A 19,249-nucleotide genomic window follows, 5' to 3' on the forward strand; every position below is an offset into this window, starting at 1 on the left:
GTTAAGCTGTACTCATACGTTTAGGTTATTTTGCTGGTGGCAGTGGCTTTCAAGAAGTGACAATCAATGGGGAAGCAGGCACTGACACCCAAGGCCAGGGTGGCACAGAGGGCGGAAAGCACGCTTGCACCCGTGCACGCCGTAGCACGTGGCCGCCCTCTGACCGCGGCGCGGACTCAGTCTGTTTAGTAACCGCAGGAAGCTCGCGCCTCAAACGACTCCCAACCCCAGCCCTGGAGCGGAGCAGGGGAGGCGCCGCTCAGGTTTCTTACACTCGCCCGGCCCCGGGCGGACGGCCTCCGCTCCCTAGGCGGCGCTGTGGGCTCGCAGGGGCGGCCGCGACACGAGAGAGCGCCGTCTCCCCAGTGCGCATGCTCGCCTCCTGTGTGGGCTTGCTTTTTTTTTTTTTTTTTTTTCCGGGCGGCCCCGGCGGCTGCGTACTGGCTGTGGGATGGGAAGTGAAGCCCCAGCGAGCGGCAGCGGCGGGGCTGTGAGGAGCAGCCAGGGGGAGGCGGCGGCTGCGGCGGCGGCGGCGAGTCGGTGAGCAGCTGGGAAGAGCGGAGCCGGGGCGGAGCACCTGCAGGCACGGGCGACGGCTTCACCATGGCGATTCGCAAGAAGAGCACCAAGAGCCCCCCGGTCCTGAGCCACGAATTCGTCCTGCAGAATCACGCGGACATCGTCTCCTGTGTAGCGATGGTCTTCTTGCTGGGGCTCATGTTCGAGGTGAGCCCTGCCCGCGCCCCAATCGCCCGCCCGCCGTCCCCTCCCCGGGCCCCGGCTGCCAGTTCAGCCCCTCGGCCCGGGACCGCGGGGGACCCCGGCGGGGGGGTGCGGGGGGAGGTGCCGGCCGCCTGGCCCGGAGGAGCGGGCCTGCCCCGCGCCCTGCCGGGCTGGGGCTGCGGAGCCCCGGGAGCCTGGCCGCTGTGCGCCCGCAGGGGCCGGGGCCGCCGCGTCGCCCCCTCGGCCATCACGCACGCCGCCCTCCCGCCGCCGCCCCCTCCCGCCGGCCGCGCCGCGCAGTTCCTGGTTCCCGCGAAGGGTTACGTGGCAGCCGGCGAGGGGCCGGCGGTCGGCGGGGGCGGCCCCTGAACGCCGAGCTGGCTGCGGGCGGTGGGCGGGCTGGGCAATGGCCGGCGCGCCCGGCTGGCCAGGCCGCGGGGGCTGGAGAGCGCTCGGGGGCGGGGTCCGCGGCGGCACCGAGTCTGGGGTGAAACCGACGGAACCCGGCGTCCGCTGCCCACTGGAAGGGCGGTGGCCGCGGGGCAGCGAGTGATCTCCGCGGAATCGGAGCTCCGAGTCGCACCCACCCGATTGTTTTAACTCCTGTCTCCCAAGCTGGTATTGTTATCAGTGATCGAACTTTTTGCCCCAGCGCTTGCTCTTTTCTTAAGGAAACAAGGTCTGATACAGAAATCGGGGTTCTGAACAGCAGTGCCGAGGCGTCGGATAATTTTCTTTTTGTTTCTTGAAATAGGAGAGGATGGAAATGTCAGGAGTGTGTAAATTCTCATCCCACGTAGCGAGTATTGTGATGACTTACTTAACAGCTGTTGAATGTGGGTATAAACTTTGCAAGGTGAACGTGTAACATCCTACGGCTTCCTTTCCCTCCCTCCCCAGTACACACGCCCATTCCTTATCTTCTTTCCCTTTTTAATTTTTCTCTGTAGCTCCTGTGCCCCACCAAATACACTAATTATTTTACTTATTTATTGTCTCCCCGGTCCTGGAATGTAACCTCAGTGAGGGCAGAAATTTTGGTTTTTTCCTAATCTATTTCCAAAGCCTAAATTTAGGAGATGCTTGCAAAATATTTGCTTAATGAGTGACGTTAAGAATTCTTGAGAAAAACTGGTGTAATGAGACTGCCAGTGACCGAAAGTTGAATAAATAGTTTAAATGGAGCCCATGTGGGTTTTTAAAATATTATGATTAGGTAACTTAATATTTTAATAATTTTTTGCTTCTCTTCAAATGGACTTTTCTGGATCTAGATACAGATTTTTTGATTCTTGATAGTGTCATTTACGTCCACCTAGTCCACTGCTAAGGAGGTAGTGGGTATCCTGAAAGGGAGGGTAGAAGGGAACTAACATATGTCACATCGTTCGATTTAGGCTGGGCCTGTGCTACTTACCTACTGAATGACCCAGGGCTAAGCCTCAGTTTTTCTGTTCTGTATAAGGAAATAACATCACCTGTGCTGTTCTCACAGCCATTGTTTGCAGAGATCAGATGATATGGTGAGAAGGCATCTCACGGTTTATACAGAACTACATGAATGTATATAATTTTAGAAATGCAATTCTAAACATTTGTACTCTCTTTCTGAATTTTATACTTGTATATACTTTCTGCTTTGGTGTTAGAAGTAATACTTTTGTGTGTACAATATACTGAACAGTTCCATAAAGCTTGCCATAACCCGTCTCCACGTAGTAAGAATCCCTGTTTTTAAAGATATAATTTAGGAGTAATATTACCTGCAAGGTGTATTTGCAATGCGTTGAGTGAAATGGAATATAAATCAGAAGTGCTGACACTTAGAAATGTTATAACGTTGCTTTTATGTAAAATATTTCATGTTCTCTTACCACATTTCTAGAGAAGTTCACCACCTGTACCTTGCCTCACATGTCAGTGATTTTTTAACAGTGAGTGGATTTTCACCTTTACATCTGTAAAATTTATCAATTTAAATAGACACAACAAAGATCTAAATAGAAGTTTTTAAAGTCAGTTCAAAAAAGAATGTTGAAGTAGTAGACAGAAGGAAGTTTGTACAGGTTGTACTACATTTTTCTTACCATATGTTAAAGTTTTAGGAGTTGAAAGCATGTTATCTACCTATGGGAAAAAAATTCACTGGATTAGTTTTGCTACTTGACTTTTAAAGTAATTGCTGTGGGACTTGCCTGGTGACGCAGTGGTTAAGAATCTGCCTGCCAGTGCAGGAGACACGGGTTCAAGCCCTGGTCCAGGAAGATCCCCCAGGTCTCAGAGCAGCTGAGCCCACGTGCCACAACTACTGAAGCCAGCGCGCCTAGAGCCCGTGCTCTGCAACACAGGAGAAGCCACTGCAATGAGAAGCCTGCATGCAGCAACGAAGACCCAACACAGCCAATAATTTTTTTTAAAAAAAATAATTAATTAAAATAATAAAGTAATTGCTGAATCTCAACATTAATGTAGTTATAGAATGACAGTATTTGTGCTAGAATAATAGAGAAGTTAACGTTTTTGCAACAAAACTGTTCAGCCTTTTGTGTAAAGGAAAGGCTTTCCGACATTGAGGAAATGTCTGAGGATTTATGGTGAAATTGACAAAGCAATAACATACTGTATTACTAGCCAAAATGAAGAATCAATATAGGCGCTGAAGCTAAAGGGAGTTAGGGCTCTACTGCTTGCTAACTGGGTGGCCTAGGGCATGTCATATAACTTCTTAGAACTTGTTTTCTTTTCTGTAAAATAGGGCTCATCAGATTACTCTGAGAATTAAACTAAGTTTTATAATGGCTAGTTCAAAGTGTGGCTTACAGGAGGCATACCATAAATGGTAGCTCATTAGTCCTTAGGTATTTATCAAAGTCGAAAAACAGAAGACAGCATTTTTTTTTTAATTTATTTATTTATTTATTTTTGGCTGCATTGGGTCTTCGTTTCTGTGTGAGGGCTTTCTCCAGTTGCGGTGAGCGGGAGCCACTCTTCATCGCGGTGCACGGGCCTCTCACTATGGCGGCGTCTCTTGTTGCGGAGCACAGGCTCCAGACGCGCAGGCTCAGTAATTGTGGCTCACGGGCCCAGTTGCTCCGCGGCATGTGGGATCTTCCCAGACCAGGGCTCGAACCTGTGTCCCCTGCATTAGCAGGCAGACTCTCAACCGCTGCGCCACCAGGGAAGCCCAAAGACAGCATTTTTATGTGAGAAAATGTTCTAACAGTTAGCATCTAAAGAGATTATATATACTAATAAGGTTGATAAAGCAATAGTTTGTTTGGGAGATATGGAAGAGTTTAATTTCCAGGGAAGTTCGTGTTATCAAAAATTGCTGTGAATTTTGAAATCATGCTTTTAGTACAGTTTCTGTCCACATACTGCACATCATGGTCTATAATGAATGACTGAATATTGGAGTTAGGAAAATTTAACAGTTGAAAGATGTAAAGATACTTGGGAAGCTTTCTGAAAGTGAGGATATAGAAGAGAAGTTAGGGGTTTCCACGAGGAATATTTTCTTCTGAGAGGGATTTGCTTTTCAGAGGCTCAGGAGTCCAGGTCGTTTGTGCCATGCCAGGTTTGGGGGACCTTTACAATTTCAACTATGTAGAACAGTCTTGGGGGTTTATTTTATTTTTAAGCATGGCTTATCTTAATGCCAACATTTTCTTTCCTCCTTTTTTTTTTTTTTTTTTTTTTTTTTTTTTGCGGTACGCGGGCCTCTCACCGCTGTGGCCTCTCCCGTCGCGGAGCACAGGCTCCGGACGCGCAGGCTCAGCGGCCATGGCTCACAGGCGCAGCCGCTCCACGGCATGTGGGATCTTCCCGGACCGGGGCACGAACCCGCGTCCCCTGCATTGGCAGGCGGACTCTCAACCACTGCGCCACCAGGGAAGCCCTTTCCTCCTTTTTTTTTTAAGAACTTAATTTTATATAAGCTGGTCAGAAAATGGGATTTGATATTCAGAAATTGCCTTTATCTTTGAGACACCCAGTCAGTGTAGTAGTCACACTTCCCTCTGACAAGTACAAAATAGTTAACCTCTCTGTATGACAAGAAAAGATACCAAGCCCCAGCTGGTGAGCACTAAAGAAATATTATGATATTCATGATACTCCATACAATGCAGAATTAAATAACTCATTAAAGTCGTGGTAACCTGTTTAAGATGTATCTGAATAAGCCTCATATTTTTCTTATAAATGGAGAGCAGTGCTTTAAACGTCCAAAATTGTCATAAACTCATATTTACTTTTGAGTACGTTGTATATTTCTGTAGCATATTTTATTCCAAACTAATTTGTCTTACTGTTGGTTAACTGTAATACTAGTTTAACTAAAGCAGTGCTGGCCGTGGTATGAGGCTTAGGACCCCTAGAAATGGCTAAGAGCATGATTACTGGTTTAAGTTTTCTTCTTTTTAAAACATTTTTCTATAAACATTTTTAGGGTGTGTAGTTTGTATTTTTCCTCTTCTTATTCCGCTTACTGTCACATGCCAAGCTAGCTGGAAGCCGGATTTTAATTTTCTTTGGAAGCCTAGCAGTAAAGGATAATCTAATTTTTGTTGCTTGGGGAATTTGATATTAAATTTATCTTTGAAGAATTTCACTTGTCATTTGTAAAAAAACTTAAAAAGTTTTTTTTAGCTATGGTAGTGGTGACCTCATATTCTAAATTAGAAACAGGGATGTGGAGTGTGTGTGCGTTTATATATGAAATCTAAACAAAGATATTAAAACATAAAATTTAGTAATCAGTCAACTTCATTAAAAAGAATCACATGAAAGCAGTGTTACCCTGGAAATTCATGTCATTGTTCTGCTCTCACGTATCCGTGTGAATGACCCAAAATGTAATACAGAAAAGCCGTACTTGCCTTTTCTAGGCAAGTGATCTTTATGTATCTACCCAGTGAAACAACTCACTGTGGTGGCCATACCCTGACTTCATCTCACAAGTCTGCCATATTTCCAGATCCTGAATTCCAGAACAGCAGAACTCAGCTGCAACCTGCATGTTGTTCATCTCCCCACATCTACTGCTCGTATGCCAGCTCTCCACCTAGTCCAGGCTTTTGTGGGGCCTGGTCCCCTTTCCTTTTCTCCAGTATACTAGCCCCTTGTTGCTTTGCTTTTCTTCCTGTAGACTTTAACTACTGTCCACGCTCTCCCCAGGCCCTCAGCTCCCTTTCCCTCTTGGTCTTTCTCCCTACTTGGCCTGCACATATCCACCCGTGGGTCCAGCCTGCCATCTGCCTTTTCCGTGCCTCCCATTTGTGGATTGCTCAGTGTTGTCAGAGAAAGTCATGCACTCTTGCTGATAGATAATATTACAAGTCAAAGGTTTCTGACCTCAGACAAAAGTAATACCCGGGGATCTTTTTACTTTTCCCTGGCCAGCTCCTTTGCCTAAAGGAACTATAAAAATACTCATCGTTTGAGTCCCCAACTATGCTTAACAGATGACATTGCTTTTCCCCCGCCACAGGGAATTTCTTCAGTTTCTTGCCTTGTTTTGAACTTATCTGTCTCATCATTTTTACCTTCTGCCTGCCTGATCTAAGAGGAAAACTGCTCAAGATCAACCTTTAGCTCTATCCTTATATTTCACCCCTACCAGATCTTTCCATCCATTATGCCCTTACATGTTAAATTCTCCCTGTTCCCTGGTGCCTTTGCTGACTGCCCCCGCACCAGCTCAGTGCCTCCCATCACGAAACGACATAAATCTTGACCTGGCATCTGTCGCTGGGAACCCCTTTGTTCCCCTTGTGCTCTGCACTCCACTTTGAGGTGGCTTTTGCTTTCACTTCTTCACTGGAGTCACTCAAGCTGCGACCACTGATGACTTCTTAAGTCGTCCGGTCCGTTGCGCTCTTTTCCTGACACATCTCTATTGAAACTTTGACTTTATTAACCACCCCTTTTTGAAATGTTTCCCCTTTGGCTTTGGGGGCATCTAGCTCTCTTCCTCCTCTCTCTGCCTCTCCTCTCTGATCATTTCTTCTTATTTTGCCGCCAGCCTTTTTCTCTGCCCTCTCCGTGGTTCTGTCGGTGTCCTGCTTCTCATCGAATCCCGTACACTCTGCAGAGGATTTATACACTTGCACAGCCTCGACTATGTACCACGTACTGTCTGTAAACAGAGACTTCCCAATCCTTAAGCCCGGGCCTCCCTGCAGAGCTCCAGGTGTGGGTCTTACCTACCTGTTGGTCTTGCCACCTGCATATCTCGTAGAAATCTAAGTTTATATAAAGTGCAATTTCTTCTTTGCCTCAGACCTGCGGTTCCTCCTGTATATTCCACGTTTTTATTAATAGTATTGCTTTTCACCCAGTTGTTGCAGCATCAGTACATACTTTGATTCTGTCCTGCTAACCAAGCCTTATTCTGCCTCAAAAGTTCCGCCTCTACCCACTACTACTGCCTTCGTTCAGACCTTATTATTTTTCACAGGGTCTCTTGCAAAACTCGTACTTGACTTGCATCCTTACTCCAGTTTATATTTTATCTAATATTTGTTCAGTAATATTGAACAATGGCCTAATAAGTGCCACACGCCATGCTGGGCTCTAAGCATATAGTAATGAGGAGAAATAGACGTGCTCCCAGCTCTTATGGAGACTACTGACTGTCTAATGGGTGAGACAGCAGTGATTAACACAATCACGCCAAAAGTATACGTTTTGTAAGAAAGGAACACAGGTCTCTGAGGTAATCTAACAAAGGAAATGACCTGCCCTAAGAGACGGGGAAGGCTTCCTTGAAAGGGTGTAGTTGACCTGAGATCTGAAGTGGAGAAGTTTTCCAGCAGTGTTTTAGATAACACTGCGGGTGCATGGAGCTATGGGGAGAGGAGTGCAGGAGGCAAGGGATGGGGCAGAAGCGGCCGGACAGGGGCTGGAGAAGCAGGGGTCAGACCGCAGAGTTTGTTCTTATCCTGGAGAGAATGGGAATCGGTGAAGGTCCTTTGGGGCGCGGGTGGAGGGAGGATGGGTGTGGGGAGCGGCGTTAACATGACCGGGAGGGGATACTGACTGCGGGGTGGAGCGCGGCCCCGAGGGGGCCTGACAGGCCAGCACTGCACCCCAGTCAGCGATCTTTCTGAAAAGCACGAATAACTTCCCCCTCCCCAAAACTGTCTGGTCGGGCTAAAATAAAATCTAAACTACGAAGCTCAGCAAACTAGGTCCTTTCTAGCACTTGGTAACTTTTCTAGGCCTTTCTACCCCTTCCTGATGAGTGCCCGAGCCTGACCTCCTGTTTACCGCTCCTTGACCTTTGTGCTTCTGTTTCTCCTACCTGTGCTGCCCTCTTGGTCCCACTGCGTGAGCCTAGGGAACTTTTCTTTTCCAACAGGAGACGACTTCTGCACCACATCCCCTGCGAAGCCTTTCCAGAGCATGCCTCATTCCTCACCCCAGGAGGAAAACAAACACAAAAAAAATGCTTTGGTTGTTTATCCTCAGTTCACACTGGCATTGATTCTGTGGTATTATAGCAATCTGTTTACCTGTCCTCCAGACTGGACTGAGTTGCTAGTCATCAGGATTATACCATTCCTTTGTTATCCTTTCTTGTCTAGCACAGTGCCTGGTGCCTATAAATATTGAGTAAGCGTTCCATTTTTCTGTTCTGACCACTTTGCTTTTACTAGTAGTCAGGTCAGTTAAATATTTATCGACCATGTAACCATGCCAGGTGTGTGGGAGATTAACACACACCACAGATCCTACCTTTGATCTACGTTTTGTCATGGTAACTGTGCTTCCTTTTCTTTCATTAATTTACATTTAAAATTTTTCTTGATGGAAATTTTGTGTTCATTGTACAGGTCTAGAGTAGAGAAACATTATTTGTCAAAACACTGTTTACTGGAACTGCAGTATCTCTTTTGAAATCTTAAAGTTAGGAGTGAATTACACAATCCCATCTAAACTTCAGACTACACTGGCGAATTATGTTCTTTCAAGATCAACCCCTTGGTGATCGGGAAGCCCAGTCGTGCCTATCAGGGTGCAGCTGGAACTAGGGTGCCCTTGGTTCTTAGATGTGGGGACAGAACTTGGAATGTTTTTCCCCCCGATTTGCTACTTGGGAGAGGGTCACAAATTGACTTGATCTTTTTTTTTCTTTCTAGATAACAGCAAAAGCTTCTATAATTTTTGTTACTCTTCAGTACAATGTTACCCTCCCTGCAACAGGTAGGTAGTTTTCTTTTGGAATTTTCTGGTTAGTAGAAGAGTTCAGTGGGACAGACTTGGAAATCTCCATGAATACTAGGTTCTTCGTTATTTTCACAGGTCTCATTCGTGATTAGACTGAATATTATTTTGATGATTTTGTAATGCAAAATCTGATGTTTTTGGTTGACTTCGCAATATATATTGTATGAAAATCAGTTTTTATGTGTTTAATGTTTATTGTGTATTTTTGTAAATGGGCTTAAAATTCCAATGAAGAACTTTTTTTTTTTTTGCCTTCTCTTCCCTCTGATCTTTTCATAAGAAAATCCTAAGAATAGATATTTTACATTTGTCTGAAGTGTCTTTGTTCAGTCAAGGTTTCTAAAGGCCCAATGTTCAGGTTCTGTTTTTCTGACTTGTATGGGTTCTATTTTGGACCCGTAATAACAACCCTCTTAAGCCCATTTTATTTTTCACTTTTTGGTTGTGCTCTACCGTCCCATCAGTTATTTGATTAGAGAGAATGTCAATAAGTATCTGGTAATAACATCCAAACTACACTTTCAGGTTTTATTTCGAAAAGTTTTTCTGAATGATGCTATGTGAAAATCAAGTTGTTATTGGAAGTTGATTGTAGTTGAATACAGTAATATAATTAACTAGCATGGGGCTTCCCTGGTGGCACAGTGGTTGAGAGTCCGCCTGCCGATTCAAGGGACACGAGTTCGTGCCCCGGTCCGGGAAGATCCCACGTGCCGCGGAGCGGCTGGGCCCGTGAGCCATGGCCGCTGAGCCTGCGCGTCCGGAGCCTGTGCTCCGCAGCGGGAGAGGCCACAACAGTGAGAGGCCCGCGTACCGCAAAAAAGAAAAAAATTAACGAGCATGGGTGAGGAGTGGGGTATTCAGTTAACAAAATATTACCATACTCAGGTGGTAAACTTGCCGCGAGCCAGGAGTCTCTCTATTTAGAATGTAAGATCAATTATACAACATGGAGTTGGGTTTTTGTTCAGTTATATCATTTTGTAAATATTTGATGTAGTAACTTAGATATCACAGTACTCAGAACCACAAAGTTGTTTTGAAATTTGAGTATGCCAGAAAAAACAAAGCTCTTTTATCAATTCACAAGTATTTGATTAAGTCTTGTTCTGAAAAAATCTTAGCAATTTTAAAGATTGAAAACAATTGTAGCAGTTGCCTCTCTCTCCTGCTTAGAATTCAAAACTAAATCAAATCAAAGTTAAGTCAGCTTTTCCAGCAGAATCATAAATGTGGTGTCTAGTTTGAAAGTAGAGCTAGAAAGCAGAAAGTTTCAAAAGTTCTTTGAAAAGACAGGCAAATGTGCTAAGTATAACTTTAATACAACCTAAGTATAATCTAACCCCTATCCCTGGGGTAATACCAATTTTACAGTCCCCAAGGATCTTAATGTGGCCTCCCCTTCCCTGTTCTCTGGTCTTTAATGGCTGTAACTAACATGTGTCAAGTCTTTGTAAATAATTTCTGAAGCTTTAGACTTCTAGATAGTCTCCTCAATTTTCATTGTTCCTAAGACTGAAGGTGTCCAAAAGCAAATTACCATGATGTTTCTGTAAACTTATTTATTAGGTTAGTCTTCTCTTGTTTGTTTCCATAACTATGTTGTACTTAAGTGCTGTTTTTATAATCTTATGTATATTTTTGTGTATGTGTGTCCTGTCCTTTTTGACCTTCAGAAGAACAAGCTACTGAATCAGCGTTCCTTTATTACTATGGTATCAAAGATTTGGCTACAGTTTTCTTCTACATGCTAGTGGCGATAATTATTCATGCCGTAATTCAAGAATATGTGTTGGATGTAAGTATGCAATCTTATAAATCTATACTTTGTAAAATACTAGCTCTCCATACTATGATAGTCATATTAAATATATTTTATAATCTTAATTATTAACGATTGTTTTTATCTTTAGAAAATTAACAGGCGAATGCACTTTTCCAAAACGAAACACAGCAAGTTTAATGAATCTGGTCAGCTGAGTGCATTCTACCTATTTTCTTGTGTTTGGGGCACATTCATTCTCATATCTGTAAGTATGTACTGTGCTGAAATTCTTCTCTCTCAAAAGTATTTAATTATATACCCAGAACAGAAATTGATGTCCTATTTTTAATGCTCATAAGCAAACCCTGAACCTTAGAAAAATTCCTTGTCTCTTGTTGTTCTTATCTAAGATTAGGAGTTCTGCTCTTGAACTAGTATAAATCAAGTTTCATCAGTAAGCTTCTCTTTTAGTTAGTTTTTATACAGCAAAAATTGCCAACTATGTTTAATGTTTCAGAAAGCCTTACTCATTTTTAGTCGATCTGAGTGTTGTCTTCATATCTTGTAGTCATTTGCAGGTATCTCTGTATTAGCAAAAAGGGTAAGTTATCAGTGATACTTTCACTGGGTTACATGAGTTGTAGTGTTTCCAGTCATTTCGTTCTTTAAAAACAGTCCAGGTATTTTCTGAGCAAATTAAAATATTGATTAACTTTTTATTAAGGCTATCTAAACCTTTAAGTGTACCATTCTAACTAATGAGGGGGAAGAGAGTATCTAATATTAGTAATATCAGTCCTTTAAGTTTATATGAACCCCAGAGTTTACATATTTTTGAGTTTGTCAGGACACAGTATTTTTTTTAATTGCTATGTTAGAGATGAATAAATAGGTAAAGTGAATTTTCCAGGGTATGACATTTATGGTTGGAGATAGACTAAAACTCAGCCTTTCAGTCCAGTGCTTGTTCCTTTGTAAACTGCTGCTTTAATGATACTTTACAGATACATTAAAGTTCAGCTTAAAATCTTTCTTATACATTAAAAAAAATTTTTATTGTTGATGTACAAAAGTTCTATCTTACACATTTTTTAAAAAACGTGAAGGTGTTAAACTTCTGTGGGAAAATATTAAGGATAAGTTGCTTCAGGATTTTTTTTAATATACATATGCAGTAATTCTCACTAAATAGATCTGGTTATCTAAGAAAAAGACGTGGTAATTATGTGGACATAACCCTGTAAAACTTGGCAACACCTTGATCTTCTGTCTCCTGTCAGGTGCCACCTCTTTCTGAGCCCTTTGCTTGGTTACCCAGGACAACATTCATCCCTCCAGTGGCTGTTGTAACTCTGTGATGCGCCATCACTGTTTTTTGGTTGTGTTATGTTTGTTTGCATACGTGTCTTTTTTACTCTACTGGATTGAAGGAATTTCGAAAGCCAGGAATTATGTCTTATTTGACTTCAAGTCACTCATATTGATTTTCATTTCACTAAAGTAAGCAGTTTGACTGAATGGAAAATAACTAAAACATCTAAAAGGTTGGACTTCAATGGAACTTGAGGTGGAGAGATGTAAATGTGCAAGGAATGAAAATACTGTCTTATTTTCTAAGACGTTTCCATGCTCATTAAGCTAATTTTTGTATCTTCTCTCTTAGGAAAACTATATCTCAGACCCAACTATCTTGTGGAGAGCTTATCCCCATAACCTGATGACGTAAGTCATTTTCAGCAGGTTTTTCTTAGTTAAGGACCATCGTCATGTCACTTTTAAGCAGGATTTGTTCTTGTTATTCTCTTTAGGACCTTAGGGAAATTCGTACAATAGGTATGTCTTTGGCAGTCTCACTGCCATAAGGACAAAAAATTCCTGTGTGCTTTTTTTCATGTATATGATCTTTTCAGCATGTTTGTTACCTTGAGTAAACTGATTTTTAACAGTAATCCTAATTTAGTCCTCTGTCTTCCCTTTCTTTTTCCTAACCCTTCTCATCACTGCTCTACCTTCTACATTCTTTTGCTCCTTTTCTTTGCTCCAGTCTCTTTTCACTCCTTCCATTTCTTACTCTCTTACACTATAAGCTTGAGGGTACGGACTGTTTCTTTTTTATTTTTATGGCCCCCAGGGTTTCTGTACAGTGCTGTAAGAAGCTCAGGGGTTGCAAAGTCAGCCAGCTAAGTTATTCATTCTTCAAGCCCAGCTCTAGAACATCTATTCCATATTTTCCTTGCTCCTTTAGCCTATATTGGCTTCTGCTTTCCTGAATTTGTCATTTTGGTGTGCAATATTTTATGTTTATCTATACATTGTCTTGACTGTCCTGTAATTGTCTCATTTATGTAAGTCTTGAATTGTGCCCATGCCCACCAAGGCTATATGTACCTTGACAGCAAGAAGAACTGTCTCTTTTTATATCCTTTGCTGTGCCAGGCTGTAGGTGCTTATCAGGTAGAAAGTAGTCAATAAATGTGTTGTGATATGAGGACTGGTGAAAAAGTATGAAGGGAATAACATGACCCTGCAATGTTACCATACTCTGCTGAGCCACTCTGACTTTTAAAAATTGTTAATTCAATGCACTTTTGTAAACTGGAGATATAAACATCATATTTATGTGGGACTGTATCTTCCCCCCCTCCCCACCCCCCTGGAATTATTCAGATTGGCTTTGTGTTTTCTGCTTTAGACCTCTGGAGGAGAGGGGAGGGAGAGCAGAGAGAAAGCAGAAGATCTGGAGGGGTGTGATGTGAGGAGGAGACTGGACTCTAGACTGAATCTGATATGTCTCCTGGGGAGTCCGTCAGTGCCTTATTCTCCTCTGGAATCCTGGTTTGCCTCCATTTATTGGGGGCTCTCAGTGTCTCAACCTGGTAGAGTTACCGTATTTCCCTAAGAAAAAATCCAGGGATTGTTTGAAATTGGGATTATCCTGGTTTCAGGTGCTGGTTAATCTATGCACCTTCACTTTTCTATCCATCTTGTTTGCCCTTCCCACTTCCCTTTTGACGAAACCTTACCGATCTGTGATTTGATTCCCTTAGAGTCATGGTCCGTATGTCTTCAGTAGCTGACAGGCATACTCTTCAGCATTAAGTAACTAATAGACAAGGGCCTCTGTTTCCTCGCAGCTCGCTTGCATGTTCACAGTGTTCTGCAGATCATGTCTCTGCTTCTGCTGTTTAATCCAGAGGAGCTGACTGATGCTGGGGGGCCGGGGGGCCGGGGGAAGTGGCTGTTGGAGAGTACGGTACATGGAGTATCGTGAGGGGACCTGAAGTGATAACACAAAGGTAGCTACTTAGTACATCCTGATTTCCAGTGTTTGTTTGTACTTTATTCTTTAAAAATGGTATGCTTTAAAAGTATTTTTTACTTTCTTGTGTTGGTACAGATTTCAAATGAAGTTTTTCTACATATCACAGTTGGCATACTGGTTTCATGCTTTTCCTGAACTCTACTTCCAGAAAACCAAAAAAGTAAGCAGGGGTTTTATAATTTTAAAAATTGTCTTTTGCCTTTTTTTGCCTTTTTTGGAAGTCTTTTTAAAATTATTTCCTCATGTCTCTAACCTCCCTCTCACCTCAACTCTCCCCCCACTATTCTCTCACCTCTCTCCTTTCCACAGAGACTAAGTATCCTTAAGTATTTATTGAAGAAACCTTCAGTCATTTTAACTTAGAGGGGGATTTTACATTTGACATGTTAGTTTCTCATTTTAAAATTATGTTAGTGGTAATTTAAAATAATTTAAACAAATTTTGCAATGTAATGTTAGTTTTGTGTTACTGATATTCTTAGCAGTTTCACAAGCGAGACCAAAAGGATTAATTAGATTATTGTACAACTAAATTGTACTGTGTGTAAGTCCCAAAGAAAAATTCTTTGGGAATTTTTGAGAAATTGAGAAAAGTAAACCATAGTTAAATATTCACCTTGAATTTTTTCCTGGTGAAATAGGTGGGAAAGATGTTTGTTTGTTTTGTTTGAACAATGAGTAAACCACTGGAGCACTACAGTAGCCTCCTGTGTAGTTTTACCCTCAGTACTTCTGAAGTCAGGCTTCTGTGATGTCACAAAGTAAACTTTATTTCCTTTATTTAACTCTTTCTCCTCTAAAAACTCTACTAGCTCCCTGTTGCTTTAAACTAAAATAAAGCTGCTCACCTGTGCTCTAAGGGTTTCTCCTGTCTGTGCCCCCTCCCCTGGTCCCTTTTTCTTCCACTCTCTCCTTATGCCTCATTCACACTGACATTCTCTAATTTTATAATCCCAACACACCAGTTCTTTTTTCTGGAATACCGTTTCCCTCTGATAAATTAATCAAGCACTTTTGTTCTCTTTTTTGGGGGGAGAGATTGTTTAAATATTCCTATATATGAACTGATACGTGGGTGGGGCTGTGGATAAAAGAAGTCTGATCATGAGTTAACAACCAGAAAGTTGGGCGATAGGTACCTGGGAATTCGTTATACTGTCTGTCTGTTGTATGTATTTCACGTTTTTCCATGTTTAAAACACTGTTGTTAAAATCCCCTTACTTTGAGAAGCTTTCCAAAATAGCAGAGCAACCAATCCATCCAGCAACCATCTTTCCTCTGCCTTCTCAAAAGCCACAAACACTTATTTCTATACATACTCTGAATAGTTAATTCATGAGTATAGGCACTTGATTTATTATTGTGTTGTGTCTGTGACTTTTCGTGTCCTGTGTGTCTGTCATCATTGATGCTGTTGTCTGCCACAATTAGAAAACACCACCGTGTTTCTAAATTAGGCCATGTAAAGTACAATGTTCTTCTAGTTGATCGTAAGGATTAGGATGAAGGTGCATAAAACCTTTGACTTAGAACTGTCTTAAGGTAAAATTCTTAGGCTCACAGTTTCCAATAACGCTTCCATATTCAGTAAGCACGTACTGTGAACCATACATGTCCCATAGCTGCACTGTCCAAATTAGTACCCACAAGCCACATTTAAATTAACTAAGCAAAAACAAAATTCACTTTCTTGGTCACACTAGCCCAATTACAAGTGCCCATTCACCACACGTGGCTTCACGGTCTGCCATCTTGGATCAGAGATAGAGAACATGTCCATCATTACAGAAGGTTCTGCAAAGCACTGCTGAGACTATCATAGTTCCTTGATGTCTTAGTACCATGGTTCCAATATTTAAAGCTTTCTTCGTGTACTTTTTATACCTGTGGACATAATACTTCTGGGTTTCATTATTAATTCATATGTCTATATCTTGTTCGTTGACCATGTAAGTAGAGAGGGACATTTCAAAGTAATTGTTCATTTTCATTCTCAAAGCTCTTTTCTTATCAATTCCTGCCAGATGGCATTTCTCCAGAAATGCAATCTTAATTTTTACAGAATAATTTGCATAACTTAGAATTTAACTGAAACTATTTTTAACACCTACATATGACAGTCGAAAGTAACTGTTGCAAGTAATTAACATAATTTGAAAGTAACAGCTGCATATGTGTTAAACAGTTTCTTAAAATTTACTCTATAAAAATTGGTTTTGGAAGAACCCTTTACTGGAAAAAACTAGTACAGTGATTGTTTTGAACCGATCCTACAGAGAAATGAAGAAAGGAACACAGTAGCAGTTCAAGATGTGTGTTAGGCACAAATAACTCAGTTTCTTTTAAGAAGGATATTATAACCACATGTAGTATGTATGTTTCAATACAAATAGTTCTCTCTTTTTGCCCATAAGAGGATTCAAAATGTAATTTTTTAGCCAACTTGAATATATGAAGTTTCAGGGAAGTGTGGATGAAATAGCCAAATGTTTTATTTCTAATATCAGTTTATTTGGTTTAATTATCCATACATATAATTGTATATCATATAAAGTATAATAAATTAGAAAAATGCTTTCTCCTACTTCATGAGGGTTATGTCCACCCTTCAACTTTGTGGTTAACATCCGTCCTTCATCACTCGAGCTGCTCTTTGACTCATCTAAGTCTGTTTTTCCAGAGTACATCATTACCTCTGTCTTACTTATTCCTCCACTAGACCTCTCTAAGCATTCAGAAGTGACATTGATTGAGGTTTCTCAGGCTGTGTATCTTACCCAAACATTTATTTGTTGTTCAGAATAAAGTAATTGATACAGATCCCTGTAGTATGAGAACTTTGAAAAAATTTACACATGAGACAGCTCCATCTGTTGTTTAGGGGCAAACCTTTGCCTATATTTGGGCATATATGTGATACTCAGTTTAAATTTAATTTTTCAGTACAGTATAGTTAAGAAAAGCATTTTCTTTAAAAAACAGAAGTTTACTAAAGTATATGGCTGACCTTTTTAATAAAAACATGTTGGAATAACAGCTGAAAATGTCACCTGAAGTTATTTATAATTTTAGAATTTGTTTTGATTTAAGTGTACTATGTTTATTAGATTTTCCATGAAAAATGAAGCTATCAGAATTTTAAGTCATCACTCTATGACATCATCCTTATATAAACTACTTGAATGTTAGCATTAAAGATAGATACGAACTTGGCAATGCTTTTCTAATAATTCAGTTTCATTATATATCTTTTTCATTCAAGTATAAAAAAAGTTTGCTAATCTTTAAACAAACAAATACACAAAACCTCATTTCTGGCTCCTGGTAACAAAATCATAGGATGATGTGTGAAAATGTCTTGAAAAACCAAAATCGCCTTTTCTCAGCCACGTTTATATTCATCTAGACTCTAGATTCTAGAACAGTGATGAACTGCCCGTGGATGACTTACTGACCCCCTAATTGAAATGTAACGTGGCCAGTGAACTGATATGTGCCAGCATTTCACCCAGCCTTCTCTGTTCTCCCTGAGCCCCAGGGAAACGTGTAGGCCCCAGAGACCCTGCTGCTGGGCAAGGTCTTTTTTGTTGGCCATAGACATGTAAGCCCCAGAGGGGCTGTAACCCCATGAGGATTGAAGAATGTCAGAGGAGTCTGGCCTAGAACAGGACTGCTGAAAGCAGCCATTTTCTAAGTGAAATCTAGATGAAATTTGTCATTTTAAAAGTCACGCTACATCATGCACATTACCTTTGTATTGTTACTGTGGGAATGCCTTTAGCTCACGTTGTCCACCACTTCTTGTGGGCTCTTCCCTGTCACTCGTTTATTTTGACACGCTGTCTCTGGTTAGGCTTTGAGTATGCAAACATTGCTGTAGAGACACTGGTCAGTTTGTATAAGGCGGACGTTGCTGTTACTTAGAAAAAGGATTCTTAATACTCCGTCCTTTTGAAAGTTGAAGAGACTATTGTAAAAGCCCTTGCTAGGCATTTGATGGTTGTGAAGATGGAAGCTGTGATGGCAGTTTACTTTCCATTATTGACTCATCTAGTCTGCTATCAGAAAGGCAGGGCTGAAATGCAAAGTTGAACCTGAATTTAGGGAAGAAGCTCTGGATTTTTCTTTACCTAATGGCAAGCACAACCTTGCCTCAATTAGGTTGAGATTTAAGGACAAGAAATATAAAAGAAATGGAATGGCTTTTTGAAATGTAGTGTGTTTGTAATTCATAATAGTGTTTTTTGTCAGAGAGGAGAAAAGATAGGCATCTTATGTTCTCTGCTAAATGGCGTATTTTTAAAACTTATTTGTGTTTCTTCTTAAAAAAATTTTTTTTTTAATCCTCCCAAGCAGTTACACTGCTCTGGTTTTTCCAGCAGTTATTCCAGCAAATTAGTTTTTTACATAGATTTACACAAGCTGTTATGTAGTAAAATGAGTTCAGTGTTCAATCAGCAATTAAAAAACAAAAAAGCTTTTATTGTAAGTATTGGGGGTCCCCCTAGTGTTGTTTTCCCCTCAGAAATTTGGAGCATTGTTTAACACATCTGAAGGAAGGAATATGGCGGTATTTCCCATACGTAGTCACTTATATGCCACCTTGCTGCAACTTACAATGTTTTATTTAAAATTATAATGAAAGTTTGTTTTCTTGTATACTATCTAAAATCATTTTGTGCAGTGCCAGTGATATACACACCACATAGCATATCAAATTGCAGTTATAACCCTACAGCTGAGCTGGTCTGAAATGACTATAAGAGAACGAAGAGGCTTTCTTGTGGTTGAACTTCACCATGTTGTCTCCACACCTTTCTCCCCCTCTCCTTTGGTAAGGAGAATTAGTTCATCGGAAGTTTGAAAATTATGTGGAGAGAATCTTCAGACAGCCTACTTTCAGAGATACTTCTCTCTCCAGTTGGAAACTCCACTGTAAACTTGGTATTATGTCTTGGGAGTTTTCCCTGAGAGACCCAAAGTGTAGGACTCTGTATAGTTCTAGTCAACTGTTGTATGTTCTACCTTTCTAACACTTGATCTTTGTAGCATTCTTACTAGAAAAGAGTTTTTAATTTCAAAACTATACTTGTAAACTCTACTCTTTCTCAGAAGATTTGGTCAAGTAACTCCCTACTTGAAATGTAGGTGGCAAAGAGAAGACCAACAGAGACCTGTGCTCAACTCTATTATATGCCAGAGATGA

General features: G+C 41.2%; 1 protein-coding gene across 2 annotated transcripts in view; it reads left to right on the plus strand.

Moving 5' to 3' along the window:
- The window catches only part of TRAM1 (translocation associated membrane protein 1), a 29,699-nt gene continuing 10,450 nt past the window's right edge, over positions 1–19,249 (plus strand). The window contains exons 1-6 of one of the 2 annotated variants that reach the window (XM_079902503.1): positions 1–726; positions 8,868–8,931; positions 10,632–10,753; positions 10,869–10,985; positions 12,384–12,442; positions 14,118–14,202. In XM_079902503.1, coding sequence (XP_079758629.1) covers positions 604–726; positions 8,868–8,931; positions 10,632–10,753; positions 10,869–10,985; positions 12,384–12,442; positions 14,118–14,202 — 570 coding nt within the window. In that variant the 5' untranslated portion in view covers positions 1–603. Of the gene's footprint in view, positions 727–1,196; positions 1,342–8,867; positions 8,932–10,631; positions 10,754–10,868; positions 10,986–12,383; positions 12,443–14,117; positions 14,203–19,249 lie in introns of those variants that run through there. The other variant, XM_079902504.1, reaches the window with a different exon arrangement.

Source organism: Stenella coeruleoalba, assembly GCF_951394435.1.
Source record: "Stenella coeruleoalba genome assembly, chromosome: 17".
In the NCBI taxonomy this organism is placed as follows: domain Eukaryota; kingdom Metazoa; phylum Chordata; class Mammalia; order Artiodactyla; family Delphinidae; genus Stenella; species Stenella coeruleoalba.